At 40.7% G+C, this 17784-nt stretch overlaps 1 protein-coding gene across 4 annotated transcripts in view; it reads left to right on the top strand.

Annotated features, from left to right (window-relative positions):
- The window catches only part of LOC126236766 (conserved oligomeric Golgi complex subunit 4), a 128836-nt gene that overhangs the window by 44976 nt on the left and 66076 nt on the right, over positions 1 to 17784 (top strand). For all 4 annotated transcript variants that reach the window (XM_049946336.1, XM_049946334.1, XM_049946333.1 and 1 more), the window contains exons 6-8: positions 4537 to 4817; positions 8516 to 8763; positions 11091 to 11313. In XM_049946336.1, coding sequence (XP_049802293.1) covers positions 4537 to 4817; positions 8516 to 8763; positions 11091 to 11313 — 752 coding nt within the window. The remainder of the gene's footprint in view (positions 1 to 4536; positions 4818 to 8515; positions 8764 to 11090; positions 11314 to 17784) is intronic.

Genomic DNA, 17784 nt, shown 5'->3' on the forward strand with positions numbered 1-17784 from the left:
ATATTTAATCGACACAGCTGCATCAAGCAGTACATCAATAATGTTGTATTCAAACATTATCGTTTTCTTTTTCCAATTTATGTGCATCAACTTACAGTTTTCTACATCTAGATCTAGCTGCCACTTATCACACCAACTAGAAATTCTGTCTAAGTCATCGTGTATCCTCCCACAGTCACTCAACAATGGTACCTTCCTGTATACCACAGCATCATCAGCAAGCAGCTGCACATTGCTGCTCACCCTGTCCATCAAATTATTTATGTATGTACAGAATAAGAGTGGTACTACTGCAATTCCCTAGGTCACTCCAGATGATACCCTTTTCTCTGATGAACACTCCCTGTCAAGGACAACATACTAGGTTCTATTACTTAAGAAGTCTTTGAGCCAATCACATATCTGGTAATCTATTCCGTATTATTCTGTATGCTCATACCCATGTTACCAGTCTGCAGTGGGGCACTGTGTCAAATACTTTCTGAAAATCTACGAATATGGAATCTAACTAATGCCCCTCATCTACCGTTTGCAGAATGTCATGTGAGAAAAGGTCAAGTTGAGTTCTGCATGAGTGACGCTTTCTAAATCTCTGGTGAATTGTAGACAGTAGTTTTTTTGTGTCAAGGAAATTTATTACATTTGAACTCAGAATACCTTCAACTGTTGTGCAGAAAACCAGTGTTACGTATATTGGTCTGTAATTATGCAGATTGTTCTTTTACACTTCTTATAAACAGGAGTCAGTTATGCATTTTTCCAGTCACTTGGAACTTTGCTCTGGTTGAGAGAGTAGTGGTAAATGCAAGTTAAGTGAGGGTGCAATGCTGCAACCTGTAAAACCAAACTGGTTTTCCACTGGACTTGGTGACTTATTTGTTTTCAGTTCTTTCAGTTGCTTTTCTTTGCCAGGGATGCCTATACATCCTCTATTTGGGAGCTTGTGTGACAGAAATGTTGAGATAAATACCCAGCTTTTTGTTCATGGTACATGACTGAGTGGGTCTAAGCATGATATGAGAAACAGCCCCGAAACTTCTCATAACCACCTCCAGCCTGAACTACAGCAAATACACACTGTGGGCTCAACACTTCATTGTACTTTCAACACTTGGCATCATTTGAAAACAGGTAAAATTGCAACTAGTTTGACCACATTGCATGTTCCCAGTCACCTAATGTCCAGTTTCTGTGTTTTTTGACCCACTGAAGATATGCAATTTTATCTGTCACTGAGAGCAATAAGTTTTTGCAAGATACTCAGCCCCTAATATCCTTTGCAAGCAGTTTCCTTCCCAGTTTTCACTCAGGATCTGCTCTGGGGGACCTGCATCCACTGATAGCAGCAATTCCAGTCGGGTTTTAAACAGACTGTCATTGACAAAGGTCACACTTGTCTCCAGCTCCTTTCAGTTAGGATCTTTTTACACTCACTAATCTTACACTGTGTTACTGGCTATGCATGGTACAGTCTGTGTTTATCCACCAGCTAACTGTGCAACTTCATTTACAGTTTCATTATGGGCACATTGGAACATGTGATAGTTCTTCCCAGTGTTCTGTCACACCTTTATGTTGACTCATCTTCCTGTGCTGACTCCATATAAATGGCTGGCACATTCACTCTACTTCATTGCAATGCTTTACATCAGCATTGGATGACCACATGACTGCCAGGTATCATCTCTACACAATCTCCATATCAGCTGACTATTCCTCCTCCTCCAGATCCCCTCTAGTCTGCTTTACAGCTGATTTCCAACTCTGCCGTTAAAGTATTCTGAAATGTTTCCACTCACCTGAAGCTCTTGGCAAGCTTTATGTTTAATCCTTTTTTTCCCCACATCTTCACTAGTATTGTTCACTGGCATAGAAGTAATAGATTCTGCTTTGAATATACTTTAATGCAATCAGCCATGTTTCTGTCCATAAGGATCCTTCCACTTTTTTCTCATGCCTGCTAAGTTCTTATTCTGCATAATCACTGCTCATGCTCCCTCTATCAGTCTCTCAGCTGTTATAATAATGTGATTACTTACTGTTGTTTCCTGTTTATTACTATTGTCAGATAAAGGTCTGATAGCCGTTCTCTCTCTTATTGTACTTGAAGAGTTCACACATGCACAAGCCCCATACTTAATACCGGGTGGTTGTAATTAAACTTTCCGTATTCAGCATGTTATAATATGGAAACTAATTGCCGTACAAGTACCGAACTTGGTAGCATTAATGTCAAGGACATGGGGAAGAGAAATAATGCAGAATCAGTTCAGTCGAAACACTTTTAATGTGCTGCTACAGTACATCATTCCATTACATGCCAGTACTGCTACAAAAGGGGCCCAATACAGCACCCATCAGTGTCCAGAAAGTCTGAAAGTGCAGGATTGCATTCTGTACGGCAGAACAAAGCATGTCCATAGGTATGCTGGCTACCTCTCTTGATGTGCTGTGCTTCAGATCAGCACATGTGTGAATGTTCCCCTGGTAAACCCTGTCCTTCAGGTATTCCCACAACCAGAAATCACAGAGACTGAGATCAGGTGGTCATGCTGGTCAAGCATTTGGAAACGATCGCCTGATAATTTGATTGTTTCCAAATGTGCTTCGAAGAAGCAGGTGAACTTCATGCGCAATGTGCCTTGCATGAAAATGAGTTCAATGTGTCTCTCTCCTGTAGGGTGGGTATGACATGCCGACGAAGCATATCACAGTAACACTGGCCAGTCACACTGCACATCTTTGTTCCTTGAGTGCCAACCTGCTCAAAAAAGAATGAGCCAATGATGAATGTAGCCGTAATGCCACACCATACAGTGACATGTTCATCATACAGAAAAACTTCATGCACAGTGACTGGAGGTGAAGATTGCCACACTTGGCAATTCTGTGTGTTCACCTCACCAGTCAGAGAAAAATGATTTTCATCTGTCCATAAGATGGCCCAGGGCCTGCCCTTGTCAACTTCAGTCCTTGCGAGAAAGTGGAGAGCAAAGTCAACACGTCACTGTGTGTCCTGTGGTGCAAGCTGCTGTGTGATATAGATCTCATATGGATACCACTTGAGAATGATTTGAACCACCTTCTGTACAGTGGACCATGGGATGTTCAACTGTCGTGACACAGGACATTGGGAATTGCACACAGCATTGTCTGCCATAGCAACAGCAAATTCATTAACCACCTGTGGTGCAACCAATTGTTGGCCTCTTCCTAGAGCAATGCCCAGTTCTCCAGTTGAGTCAAACTTCGTCATCATGCTTCACACAGCAGCTGGAGAAATAGGACCCTTCCGTAATCCTTTCAGCTGGCAACATTCTCGAAGTGCAGCTGCAGCATTACTGTATCTTTGATAATAGAGCTTCACCGGTAATGCCTTGCTCCTTTTGTCCAAGTTCGTGTTGACACATCAACAAGGGCACTGCGACCTGTCAGGTGTGTGAGACTACGAATCACAATGACCGATCACGGTACCTGGTGGCCATAGTTGGAAATGGACTGTGGTGTTGTGACACATGGAAATCATGCACCCCATACTCTGGACATCGATGCTCCTATGTTTGGTACTTGTATGGTAATTAGTTTCTATGTTATAATGTGTTAAATAGGGAACTTTTCGTTATAACCACCTGGTACTTCATGTTTCAAACTGTCGATTTCTGTTTCATTCACCTGTGTTTTATTCAAACACTTTGGATAAGATCTGTCAGTTTTTGTTACCTGTAGGGGACTTTTGCAGTTTGTGTTTGACCCTACCATGTTTTTCATTGTGGTTTACTGCACTAGATGGCTTAGGGTAAGTTCATTCTTAGAGAGTGACTCTTTCAGTTGTTGACCTACTGTGGACATCTCTCTGTACTTCTTTGGAGCTTCCAGATCCTACCACTCAGCACTCCTGACACATTTGATGAGCCAGCATCTTAGGACAGGTAGGCGAGTATCTGGTGTGGTAAAATCTATTGACGTAAGATCAGACAGAAAACTTGTAATGTGTGTTTGGCAATAAGTAACTATTATAACTCTAATGCACGGCTTTCCGGAGTGGGAAGGAGCGCCTGGTCCCTGGCATGAATCCGCCCGGCGGACTTGTGTCAAAGTCCGGTGAGCCGGCCTGTCTGTGAATGGTTTTTAGGCAGTTTTCCATCTGCCTCGGCAAATGCGGGCTAGTTCCCCTTATTCCGCCTCAGCTACTCTATGTCGGCGATTGTTGCGCAAACAAGTTCTCCATGTACGCGTTCACCACCATTACTCTACCACGCAAACATAGGGGTTACACTCGTCTGGTGTGAGACCTTCCTTGGGGAGTCTACCGGGGGCGAACCGCACAATAACCCTGGGTTCGGTGTGGGGCGGCGGAGGGTTGAAGTGGACTACAGTAATCATCGTGGTGTTGTGGACCACTGCAGCTGCGGTGGGTACGAAGCCTCTCCATCATTTCTAGATCCCCGTTAACCTACAACATACAACTATTATAAATACTTTTTAAATTAAAATATTGTTTGCGTGTATATTTAATTTTCCTTTATTCTCTTTTAGGTCCAGGAAAACTTCTCACTGTGGTGACATACCTGCAGCGTGAATGTGACAGGCAAACTAAACATGTGATAACTGAGTTCAGCAGATCTCGTCATTTAGAGAGGAAAATACAGCAAGTAAATGACCTCATGAGGAGTAGCATTGGTGGCACCAGCAGCAATATATACAGTAAATCGCCAGAGAAATTAGATCCGAAAGATTTGGATCTCTTATTGGGAGAACTGACCATCATGCATTCAAGGGCAGAACTTTATGTTCGTTTCATAAGACGGAGAGTTCTTGTAAGTGTATTAAAACCATTTGAAACACTTCAGATTGTATTATTCTCTATATTTGTCATGATGTGCTACTGAGAGAGAATTTGCAAATATATAACACTATTGAAACAAAAATAATCAGTTATTGATAATATAGTGTAAGGATGAGAAGGAAAGATTCAGTCTTTCCTTCTCATCCCATTTGGTAAGTCTCCCCTGACCCGAGGTTCTGGGTGACGTTCCAGAACTGTACCCATTTCATTAAACCAGTCCAGTCCTTTACTTTCTCCCCTCTTTCTTCCCCTTCAACTCTTCTACCAGATGTAGGAGCCACTGGCTCCAAAAGCTTGTAAAAGTTAAATCCTTTTGTATGTATGTTCTCCTGCTGCTGCTTGGTGAGTAGATTTTTTTATATCTCGATTTACGTAACACTATTCAAATATTTATTTAGAAGACAAAGTATTAAGAACAACTCTGCACATTACATGACACTTGACCCAGGAGCTTTATCTAAAATGCATCTTGTGAGAGATTTGCTAATGGGTGCCACCAAGACAATTTATCATATGGCATGGCTTCTTTGTTTTTGTTAACTTAGTTTTTTCACCACTCTTAAACTATAAAGTGAAATTATCTGTATTGTGCATCAGAAAACTGAAGAGTTTATTTTCTGTCAGTTAGATATGTGGCACTGAAATATTTTCTGTTATAATAGCATGTATTACATGACTACTGAAGACATTCCTGTTACTGCTATTGCACTATAGCTACGATTGTCTGGGGGTCAATAAAAGTTCAAAATGCTCAGCTCCAAAGGTTTGAAATAATTTTAAAAACTTATTTTGTATAATGCGGATTAAATATCTGCAACATGAAGTACACATCCGAACATTTTTTAACATGTATGCATTTTGCATAGAAAGTATAGTGGACTTGAAACAAATTATAACTTTCTTTAGAGCATAACAATTAAAAATAATACAGAAGAGGGGTGTTCCTTTATCAGTTACTAAAATAGGGAGCTGGCTGTTTTGGAGCTAATGGGAATAGAATTTTATCTTCTGTTGTAACTTTTGAGGAGTTGAAAATAAGAGTGGACTAACTTCTTACTATTTTCAGCACCTTGTATTTCCTCCAACTACTACATGAATTACATTTTTTGCTATTCTGTATGTGTGTTTTTACCTTTATGAAGAAAAGATTTAAAAATTATAGGAGGTGCAGATTAGGTATCTTCTTCATTTGTATGTGCCTATTAGTTCTAGTACTGTTTCTGTAATTGGTGACTGGAAATTCCCTTTCTTTTTCCAGTAGTATGAAATTGTAGCCTGAAAATTACAAGTGCTTGCCAAAAAGTAATGTCTCCATTTTTTTATATGAAAACTCTTGAAGCTTTTTAAGTAAAACAAATGTTATTAACATCCTACAGCTTTATTCTTCGTTTACATATTTATTTCTCAACATGATCGCCATGGCAACAAACTCATTTCTCCGAGTGAGAGACCAGTTTGTTGATACTGCTACTGTAGAATATGTGACATTGTTGACAGAGCCACAATCTCACCTCTGCTTGTATTACTGCATCACTATCAAAGTGAATCCCTCAAAGTGTTCTTTAAGTTTTGGAAATGGATGAAAATTGAATGGGGCCAAGTTGGCACTGTACGGAGGATGATTGATGACAGTGAACCCAAGACATCATATTGTTGCAGGTGCCACAATGCTCGCGTGGTATGGCATTGACACGATGAAGGAAAGTGTGCCACAAGTGTGAATATGTCTTTCAATTCAAAACACAGTTGCTGCATGCTGTTTCTTGTGCACCACCATAGTTACTGTAAATTACACATCACCATGTTACATGCTGCAATTCGGAGCCCTCTCACGGCAGAGGCCTGCAAGTACAAAGCCATGTACAGTAAAGATGTAGAATGCTTATGCTTATTACATTTGTTTTATTTAAAAATCTTTAAGAGTTTTCACATAAAAAATTTTGAGGCATTATTTTCCAGCATGCCCGCATTTATAAATTATGGTGTGTGGAGAGGGGGGACGGGAGTACCTCTATCTGCAAGTTGCATGATGTAGTGTACTTCCTTGGTGTAGTCCTGTATGTAAATGTGATACGGAAAGTCTTGAAGCGTGGACGTGTGGTATCACTGCTTACAGTCATTAACGCGCAGTGAACTGGCTACATTGCCATGCCCACACGCTATGTTCAGTGGAAAGGCTTGGTGACAGAAACGACTACAGCAGTTTTGGTCGTGACACATTTATTCTTCACAAGTCTTACACTAAGTTACAAATACAATTCATCACTAATGGCCATCCGTACAGGCGCGTTGCACTAGCGGTATGGCTCGATCCCCCATCCCGGAGGGTATACTCTCCAGTGAAGAGCCGTGGCATGACCGCATGGACCGAGTGAGACAAAAGCCGCGTCGCGAAATGTTCAGCTCCTGGCGTGACCGGAAGTGCCGTGATGTCCACGAAAGGGAGAAAGGCACTGCTAAATGGAAGGGTGCACACCGCGAAACGGGCAACTGCATTCAAGACTGCACGTACGCATTTGCGGGGGAGTCACATTAACTCGACGCATGTAGTCATTTGCGGGAGAAGTCGGAGACGTGCATCCCGTCGCATTGACCGGCTCGCACTGTCTGCCTGCTTTGTCCTGTGCGGTCCGGTGCGTGATGCACCGTTGCCAAAATTCAGCGTAACGGTATAGCTGCACTCGTGAATGCCAGGTGTCGCTTACTTGTGTTGGCTGTGCCGTAGTTCAGCCCTTCGCGTGTTTGAATGGTGTGGCTGCCATAGTCTGGCAGAAGGCAAATAATTTAGCAGTAAAGATAAAGACTGAACAGTAGAGGCATTGAGTCATCAGCAGGCATATAAGCCAAACTAAAAACTTTGCTACCTTTCGGACAAATCCTTTTCTGAGCTAGAAAAAAAAACACACACACACACACACACACACACACACACACACACACACACACACACACTGTAAAGCTACATTATGCTTTCTGAATACACAATGATTTATATATGATAGTGACATTGGTACGTTTTTTGTTCATTCTTAATATCTCGTAAATAATTTGCAATATTGAAGAAAGGGATTTGATAAGTTGTAATATGTTGAAGCACAGGTATTTGTCATAACATTTTTATCTCCCAAGGTATTGACCTAATTATTTTTATTACTATGGGTTGATGTGCAGTTTTAATGGTGTATGAGAATTCTTGGAGAATAGGGGTGTTGTGATTTAAATGCAGGCTTACAATTCTTGTAAATGCTTGGAAACATGGTTAGAAAAGGTTTTAAATCTGAGAACCAAGACTTGTATCACACTATGCTTGTATGGCAATAGATAATGGAAGGAATTAAGGCAACAATTTGTCATGTAGTTAGAAAGTACCGAGCAGTTGATTGGCATGTAAAAAAGACTGAAAACATTGTTATGCTTTTGGACAATATCCTGTATAAGACTAAATAGTCCAAAATGCACATACATCTGCACAGGTACATTTCCTGGCTAGCTGCATTTTATGGGTCTGCAGATGTACTAGGGTGAGGCATACGTGTCAGGTGGAATTGGCGAGTGGAGAAAGGAAGCAAGGGGAAGGGAGGAAGGGTTCAAGGGAAGAGTAGGCTGACTGTATGTATCCTATGCACACCATATTAATTTTTCCCTTTTGTTCACTTGTCAATATTCTAGAATGATTTGGAGGTTGGGCTCCAAAAACCAGAGTCTCGTGTTGCAATGGTTGGAGAACTTGAAGCAATGCTGAAAGGAAGTGAACTTTCACACCGCATGCAAGAGCTGCTTGGCAACTACTTGCTGTTAGAAAGATATTTTATGGAGGAAAGTGTTAAGAAAGCAGTTGCTATGGACATTGTAGAGGATGGTTCAATAACATCCAGTATGGTGGATGATGTTTTCTTCATAGTAAGGAAATGCATAAGGTTAGTACTTCACAGTGGATTCATTTTTCTTTATTAATAATGCAGTACATATACCTTCTGAAATCATTAAGTAATAAGTTAAGAAATTGCATTTACTAATATAAATTATTTTTCTGACTTTGTGATTAAACATGTTGTCATTTATCAATTTTAGTGTGAGATAGATGAGTCACAGTATGTGCTTAGGCTTTTGCAGTGTACTTTAGAGGGCTAAACAATGGACATGTTGCCACAGAGCAATTTCCCAAAAATGATGATTTGACATACCACCAGGATTTTTTATTTATCATGCTTTTGTATCATCCAAGTGCCCACAGCATTGATTTAAAAGTGTGCTGTTCAGATTTTCAGAGGTTGTCAGATATTTGGGAGGAGGGGGGGGGGGAGGAGGAGGAGGAGGAGGAGGAGGAGGAGGAAATTCTTGTCATTGCGTTGAGTGTGTTGTCAATACCAGGGTTACAAGTGAAGGGTCAAATACCTATGAACAGGCGAGTTCAAACTGTGTGGCATCAGATCAGACATTCACCATCTTCAAATGGTGTTTAGCTAGCAGTGCAGTTTTCAATACCATATTCTCATGAACCTTTTTCCTCCTGTATATTTTTAGTTGCTGCTATTATAAAGTGACGATATATTAGACCCCAAACACACTTAAAGTGATAACAGACAAATTGTGTCTGAAAAGTTTGGTGAATGGTCCCAGAAAATAAAGGAAGCAGCAGTTTCAAACAAAATACCTTTACTGACCTTCAAAGTAATGACCATTAACTACAACATACCTCCAACACTGATTGTAAAGCTGTTTGAACTGTACTAACAGCAGATTGGGAGAACACCCAGAAGCACACCATTAATCAATTACTCCAAGAGAAACTGAGAGATCACGGTAAAAATTTGAGGCAGAAAAACTTAAGTCCACAAATCAGAACTGAGTTTTCTCTTTTCTCGCATGATATCCCAGGAACCATGGATGAAAGACAACAAACAAATTACGTATTCCTAGATTTCTAAAAGTCTTTAACACAGTGTGCCACTGCAGACTGTTAACAAAGGTCCAAGCTTACGGAATACTTTATCAGATGTGAGAGTGGCTTGAATACTTTTAAGTAGTAGAAACCAATACGTTGTCCTGGACAGCGAGTGTTAATCCGAGACAAGGCTATAATCACAAGTGCCTCAGGGAAGTGCAATAGGACTGCTCTTGTTCTCTATATACAGGTACATAAATGATCTGACTGACTGAATGAGCAGCAATCTGTGACTGCTGATGACACCATAGTGTATGGGAAAGTGTCATCATTGAGGAAATGTAAGAGGATACACAATAAATTAGAGCATATATGTGGTGTGATGAATGGCACCTGCTCTAATTGTTGCAAAATGTAAGTTAATGCAGATGAGTAGCAAAAACAATGGTGTAATGTTTGAATACAGTATTAGTGGTGTGCTGCTTGATAAACATACTTCAATTAAATATCCAGGCCTATCAAGGCAATAAGGACAGTGGTAGGGAAGGTGAATGGTCAACTTAGGTTTATTGAGAGAATTTTAGGAAAGTGTAGCTCACCTGTAAAGGCAATCACATGTAGAACACTTGTTCAGCCCATTCTTAAATATTGCTTGAATGTTTGAGATCCCCACCGGGTTGAATTAAAGGAAGACATCGAAGCAGTTCAGAGTCATGCTGCTATATTTGTTACTGGGATGTTCAGTCAGCATACAAGTATGACAGAAATGCAACATGAACTCAAATGGGAATTCTTGTAGGGAAGACAACATTCTTTATGTGAAACATTGTTGATAAAGTTTAGAGAACCGACATTTGCAAATGACACATAAGGACCATATAGCCAAGATAAGAGAAATCAGGGCTTGTACAGAGGCATATAGACAGCCGTCATCCTTCAGTCTGTTTATCAGTGGAACAGAAAGGTGGATGCCTAATAGTGGTGCAACGTATGGTGCCATATGAAATATATTTGTAAATGAAACTTTTGTACTTTCTTCCACACCAAATTGAGGCAATTATCACGGGTAGATGTGGCTTTACGTGGCAGTTGGGTCAGGTGTGGTTATGCAGTATGGCCTTCACTTTCAGCAATTGTCATTGTTAATTAAATACAGTATTAAGACCATATCTTAAAAATGGCTACATGCTATTACCAAACTGATTTATATGTTTTATTAATTACTGTCTTATGGCTCATGCGACAGATGATGATAAATAATTCTTGTTGTCAGAAAATTTTAATATTCAGCACTAGTTGTAATAGCTCTTTCCAATTGCCTTAAAATACACTGAAAAGTTGTTAATTTTATTTTTCAAGGCGAGCCAGCTCCAGCTCGAGCATAGATGGTGTATGTGCAGTTATAAATAATGCATGTGGACTGCTGGAAATGGACTACTGTTCTGTACTAAGACAGCAGCTACGGCAAGGCTACCCTTCAGGCTACCTTGATCTTACACAGGCATATAATGTTTTGCACACAAGCATACAGCATGGCCGACTTCAAGCTTCTGACTCAGAACAAGCAAGAGTTCTGTTCCTGGTAAAGTTCTCCCTGCTATATATTTTATGAAAAATCTGTAGTCGTCTTTTCATTTTGAATTCAAAACCCCTTGTTATTCACTCAGACATGACAGCTGAGTCGTCATGATAGTCAAAATGCATAATCCCTGAGTATAATTACATATATGTATATGTTCAACTGTCCCACCAACACCTGATTTGAAGATATTTTCAATTCATTTATCTTCTTGTTAGTCTTTATCAGACCAACTTCTCACCATCATCATATGAATGGAAAGCAATATGAAAAAAATATAAATTACTTTTTTTACCTCATTTGCTAATTCCATGATATGTCTTGCTTACATTTTAAAATTGCTTGAAATTTGCGTCTTTAGTGGTATTCAAGTTTTAACACATTGAAGAGATTGTGTAGCTCATATCTAAAACGGATGTGAGAAAAAAATTAATGCCTACATAATCTCACACATAAAGTGAAACACTTCACATAGTTGAAATGAACAACTGCATGGTGCAACTGTTTGGAAAATTTCACAGAAGCAGTACAAGTATCATGCTTACTAGCAGTGACTATCCTTAGCAATTTTTCCCCCATTGAAGTCTACTTGGCTTATTAAACAAGACTATGTTCCATCATCTTTCGGGCGTGCACTCGGGACAGCGACAATTCTTCTTGCGATATTTCAGCTAGAAACCTCCCAGCCATCTTCAAGGCGAGTCAGAGACTGAGTTCATAGCATTTGCGAGTGCCTATTTATACGGAGAGTCACGTGACTCTCCGTATAAATAGGCACGCGCAAACACTATGAACTCAGTCTCTGACTCGCCTTGAAGATGGCTGGGAGGTTTCTAACTGAAAAATCGCAAGAATTGTCACTGTCCCGAGTGCACGCCCGAAAGATGATGGAACATTATGTCCGCCGGGAAAACTTCAAGAATCACATAAACAAGACTAGTTTGTTGAAGTTAAATTTGTGGTTAATTTGCAAAATTGTATTCACCCTCTAAATATCAAGAATAATAATAACTTCAGTGTCATTCATCTGTGATGTTATGAGTTTACTGAGTCTCAGCACTTCCAACAAGTGAAGTGACACAGTGGTAAGACACTGGCCTTGTATTGGGGAGGATGGCAGCTCAAATTCCCACCTGGCCATCCAGATTTAGCTTCTTCATGATTTCCTGTAACCACTCAAGCTGAATGCTGGAAAGAATCCTGTGAAAGGGCAAAATAGTTTTCCTTCCTCAATTTGAGGTTGTGCTCCATCTCTAACAATGCCCTCATTGTTGGTGGATCCTTGAATCCTAATCTTCCTTCCTTTCTTCCTTCTTTCCACACATACCTGTGGACAAGATACATGCAGGCCTAGCAGGGTATAGCACATGAGACAAAGTATGGTATGTGTTACACCACTCATTAGCAAAGAAACTCTTATCAGTGGGCTCAGATCAGTTCTCTGCACTGCTACGGAATTAATAACTGTCACCTTCCTATTTTTGGGCTGATGGGACAGAGTTAAAATAGTCCAATACCAATGATAAAGGCTCTACAGTAATCTTAAGTGCACCCAAAAAGATTCCACTTTCAGACCATTGGACTGAGAAATGTTCACCTTTACCAATTAATGTACCACTTAAAACAGAAATATTCAAAGAGACTAAATGAGGATATCGGTTTAAAGCAGAGTAATCTGAGAATCACGCCAGATCAAAACATTTCTAATTTCCACAGAAAGAAATACAATTTATTAACATTATTTAAATGTTGCCAAGACTATCTCTTCAATAAATATAACCTCTAGGTAGCTAATGGCTCCATAAACTGATAAAAGGCCTCCACTGACTAATCATGCACTAGGCCACAGCACACGCATATAAGAATTCTGCATAACTGATCAAAGTGCCTTACACACACACTAGATAAGCATTTGTGAATTCTTGTAAACTTTCTGTGCTGAAAAAATAATTTTATCAATCACTGTTAATGACTTAACTGTTTTGTTATTCTCATTTAACGTCCTTTTCCTCCCACAAATAGTGCTTCTCTAGTAACTGGTGTATTCTGGCAGGAATTCTCATATTATTATTATTTCCCTCTTAATGAAGTCTGCACTCATTGAGAACCTCTCTGACAAACCACTGACCACAAGTTAAACAAAACCAGTCCATTTGCTTCTGGCTGCAGATAAAGTTCTAGTAGCCTGGAAGCCATTGGGCTAGATGTGAATGGAAAATCACTGTCCCAATCAAAATACAAATTGGAGAGTAAGTCCTCAAACTACTCATCTCTACATGCTAGATAATGGTATTTTACAGGCTAACAGACACTTGACTTAAAGAATAATTTTGGTTCTTTCGCTTTCAAAGAGTTTTTAAAGTCCTAGTATCAGGATAACTGTGCAAAACAGAGAAAAGGAGGAATATGTGCACAAGTTCTATAATGACATGAAATGTTGCTCCAATGCATTTATCAGGAGAATCAAACTAGGGCATTATTTGGAACTAAAGAAAATATAAATTAAGAAATCACGTTGCATCTAGTTGAAAAATTACTCTGACTAAACCAAACTACAGAAAATAGTAAATACCAAAATTTGTACCCCAATATTAATCCCTGGATCATAAGTGCATTCATCTTTGACTTTCATTTTTAGGACAACATACTTATCACATTTTTGCTACACATCTTATTGGCAGATTTTTCAGATGGAAATTAAAGAGAAAAATTAAATTAAATGAAAGAGAGAGAGCTGAAATATTTATTTCCATGCATTTATCCAAGTTACGTGGATTATTGTGCATCCAACATGCTGTAGACTTATGAATGGTTAATTTGATTTCACTAATGTGTGGAGACAATAGCAACAGTGCTCTTAGCCCAATGTTGCCCACACCAAAATTGAGTTTGTTGTGCAGTTTTGTTCCCTGTGATTATAGTAAACCGAACGAGTATCCTTAATAAGTAGTAGCATGCCCCTTACTTGTTCTTTATTAGTCACAATTTCTTCAGGTCCTTCTGACCCTAATATTTCATGTCTTTTGCCCTCCTGAGCTTTACATTGGTACATAGGATGTCGTGCAGTTTCATCCTCCTCACCACATAGTCTACATTTAGGAGATTCTTCCTCTATACCTATCATGTGTACATGTTCCTTAAAGCCCTCAAGGCCAGTCATGAGGCCTACCATGAGTTTAATCTGTTTCCTGGTCAAAGTCAGGCTTACATAACTTCTCTTGAAACATGGCTTTGGCATCATTAGCTTGACATGTTTTTATTTTGGGATCATAGTCCAATATTGTACATGTTGTCTTATGATCCAGCTATGTAGTTTTGATTTTGCCATCATCTTTGTGATGGTTAGGAAAGGTTCCAGACCAGAAAATGGAGTCGTCACACCTGTCCTGGCCAGTGTACCAGTTTTTTCATTTCCGCTAATTCCTGAGTGATCGGGGACCCACAGCATGTTTATACTTTTGCTTTCCCCTAGTCTCCCGTGGGATTCATAGCATTCTGCAGTGATCTTTGATCTCATTTCAGGGGCTTATAGAGGTTTCCAAGCTACTTGGCTGTCTGAATAAATATAGACACTACAATCCTTGTAGCACTTACACAAATTCTCCTCCACACACACTCTGATAGCAGAAATTTTCACCTGGAATAGTGTGGTTGTCTTCTCTAGAGAGACTGCTGTCTCTAGTCTAAGCTATGCTCATATACTCCAACACCAGCACCTTCATCCGTTTTTGCTCTGTCAGTAAAGCAAACTTTGTCTCCTGAACAGTGTTGTGGTTCATTCTGCCTCTATTTCTGTTGTGGCTGTGCCCTGTTGTAACGTTTTGTGGATCCTAGCTGGATGAGGAGAGGATAGTATGATAGGTGGGTGACCGGTTTCCTCTCACTACAACACAAAATGAGAGTAAAAATCGTATAGGGAGACCAAGAGATGAATACATTAAGCAGATTCAGAAGAATTTAGGTTGCAATAAGTACTGGGAGATGAAGAAGCTTGCACAGGATTGAGTAGCATGGAGAGCTGCATCAAACCAGTCTCAGGACTGAAGACGACAACAACAACAAAAAATGCTTACATGGTTACAATACAATTTATTACAGGAACCAATTGAGTTGTCTCATGATCCAGCTATGTAGTTTTGATTTTGCGGTCATCTTTGATGGTTAGGGCAGGTTCTGGTCCAGTAAGTGGAGTCGTCAAGCTTGTCCAGTCTGAAGTTCTGTGGTTCACAGCAATCAAATAATAGGTACTAATTCTTGAATCTTGTCCGTGTCCATATCACAGCGATATGTAGTGACTAACATTTCCTCACAGCTAGCTAAGGTGTGGGCAACTATCACTAGAGCACAGTGTCATGTTTTGAGCTGCAATGCGAACTGAGTCCCAAAGCGACGTACAGAGGTACAGAGATTGAGACAGCTTGGTCGGAGCTGGTGGCCTGTATACATGCTGCCCAGGGTTCGTTATTGGCACGCAGCCTGGGGACATGGCTTGGTCTTCTATTGTCATAGGTACAATTAGTTCAGCACCTGCTATACAATGTTTTCTAGTGCCAACTGGTGTGCTGGCACACCGTTGTCGTATACAGGAGATGCGAACGACAGTGGGAGGAGGGGGGGGGAGGGAGGCAGGAAGCTGGACATAAGAGATGAACCAGGGGCTGTAGCTGTGGAGGATGGCATATTCCCAGCTGTACCCCGCCATCTGGCTTGCAAGAGCAGAGGATTGTCGTCCTGAGAACACTGTTTAGGATACATATCGAGTCCTTAGGGTGTCCCCTGGGGCGATGACGGTCATGGCCGGTCCAGGTCCATTGGGTCAGTGAGCTGCGACGGCAGAGGCAAAGGTGCGATGTCTATTGGCTTGTCCTGGGATGCCATAACGATACGAGCAGGCGGCTGCCAAGGCCGTGTGGTCCCAAGAGGCTGTGAATCTGGGGGAAGAAAAGCAGCAGAATCATGGGGCAAACAACAAATGCGAATGTGATTCTGGTGATGGCGCTGCAAACCATCGGGACCTGTAATTGGATACATATATGTGCCAATGTGTTTCTGGATCTCACCTTGCTTCCAGCACCGACATTGGCCAAAAACTTTATAAAGTACAAGATCACACAGTGCAAATCGATACTTGTGGACCATCGGCAGTGCCATATGCTATGGTGGGTGGAGCAAGTGAAGCAGCATCTGATGGTGGCAGCCATGCAAAAGTTCCACCAGTGATGGTCCGTCGTGTGGGTGGGAGCAATAGGAGGCGAGAAAGAGTTGCAACACCTGTTCCCATGTGTGGGAGGTGTGAAGCTTGTCCATCTGTTGTTTAAAAGTGCGTACGAAGCATTCTGCTTCTCCATTGGGCTGGGAGTGAAACTGAGCACTGGTTAGATGACAAATGCCATTTCGTCCACAAAACTGTTCAAAGTCATGTGATGTGAACTGAGGTCCGTTGTCTGTAACAATGACTTCAGGCAATCCTTCAATGCAAAAAAATTAGTACAACACTTGAATGGTGCTACATGACTTAGTAGAGTTCATAGGCACCGCAAATGGGAACTTGCTAAAAGAGTCTACCACTATGAGCCAAAGAGTGTTCCAAAATGGTCCTGCAAAGTCTATGTGCACTTGGTGCCATGGTGATTGAGTATTAGGCCAAGCTGCAAATGTCTGATTGGTTATCTGTGCAAGTGTAGCACTGACATCATCTGTTCATTGTGGGTGTCCATGCCCTGCCAAGTTCAGTGCTGGCATGCTAACTGTTTAGTGTGAACAATTCCCCAATGACCTTGGTGAAGCAGTCGTAAAACATCCTGTTTTAAAACTGTGGGAAAGAGCACACACTGTTGTCCACTGTCAGATTGTACCAGGATCACACTTTGTTGTACTGAAAGGTTATGCAGATGAGCTAAGTAACAGTGCACTACTGAGTTCTGAATACTGTTCAAAGAGTGAGGGCAAAACTTGTGAATGTAATGCAACAAAATCTTCAGATCAGGGGCTGCTTTTGTGGACAGCGCCTTTTTTCTGTAATTCAGTGGAAAAGATTGCAGCAATTTAGAGCCCCATGCATCAATCTGTTTACAAGATGCGTCAGAGGAATCAAAATCAGAGTTGGGGCCAATCAGAAGGCGAGAAAGGGTATCAGCATAGCATGTTTTGCGTAGGTCTGTACACAGTTTTGGTCTGATACTGGGATAGAAGCAAAGCCGAACGTAATTTTTGAGCAACATGTGTAGGAACCATCTTTGATGGATGAAACAAGGACTGCAAAGGCCTGCAACCAAACATATAGTGATGGAATTTTGTCACACCATACACAATAGTGAGAGCTTCTTTTTCAATTTGTGAACAACTGCACTGAGTTTGAGTTAACAACTTTCAGACACAAGCAATAGGTCTGTCTTGTGCACCAATTCTGTGCGAAAGCACAGAACTGATTCCGTAAGAGGAAGTGTCTACTTGCAAAATCAATGTACTAATATC

Source organism: Schistocerca nitens, chromosome 2, assembly GCF_023898315.1.
Source record: "Schistocerca nitens isolate TAMUIC-IGC-003100 chromosome 2, iqSchNite1.1, whole genome shotgun sequence".
NCBI classification, from domain to species: domain Eukaryota; kingdom Metazoa; phylum Arthropoda; class Insecta; order Orthoptera; family Acrididae; genus Schistocerca; species Schistocerca nitens.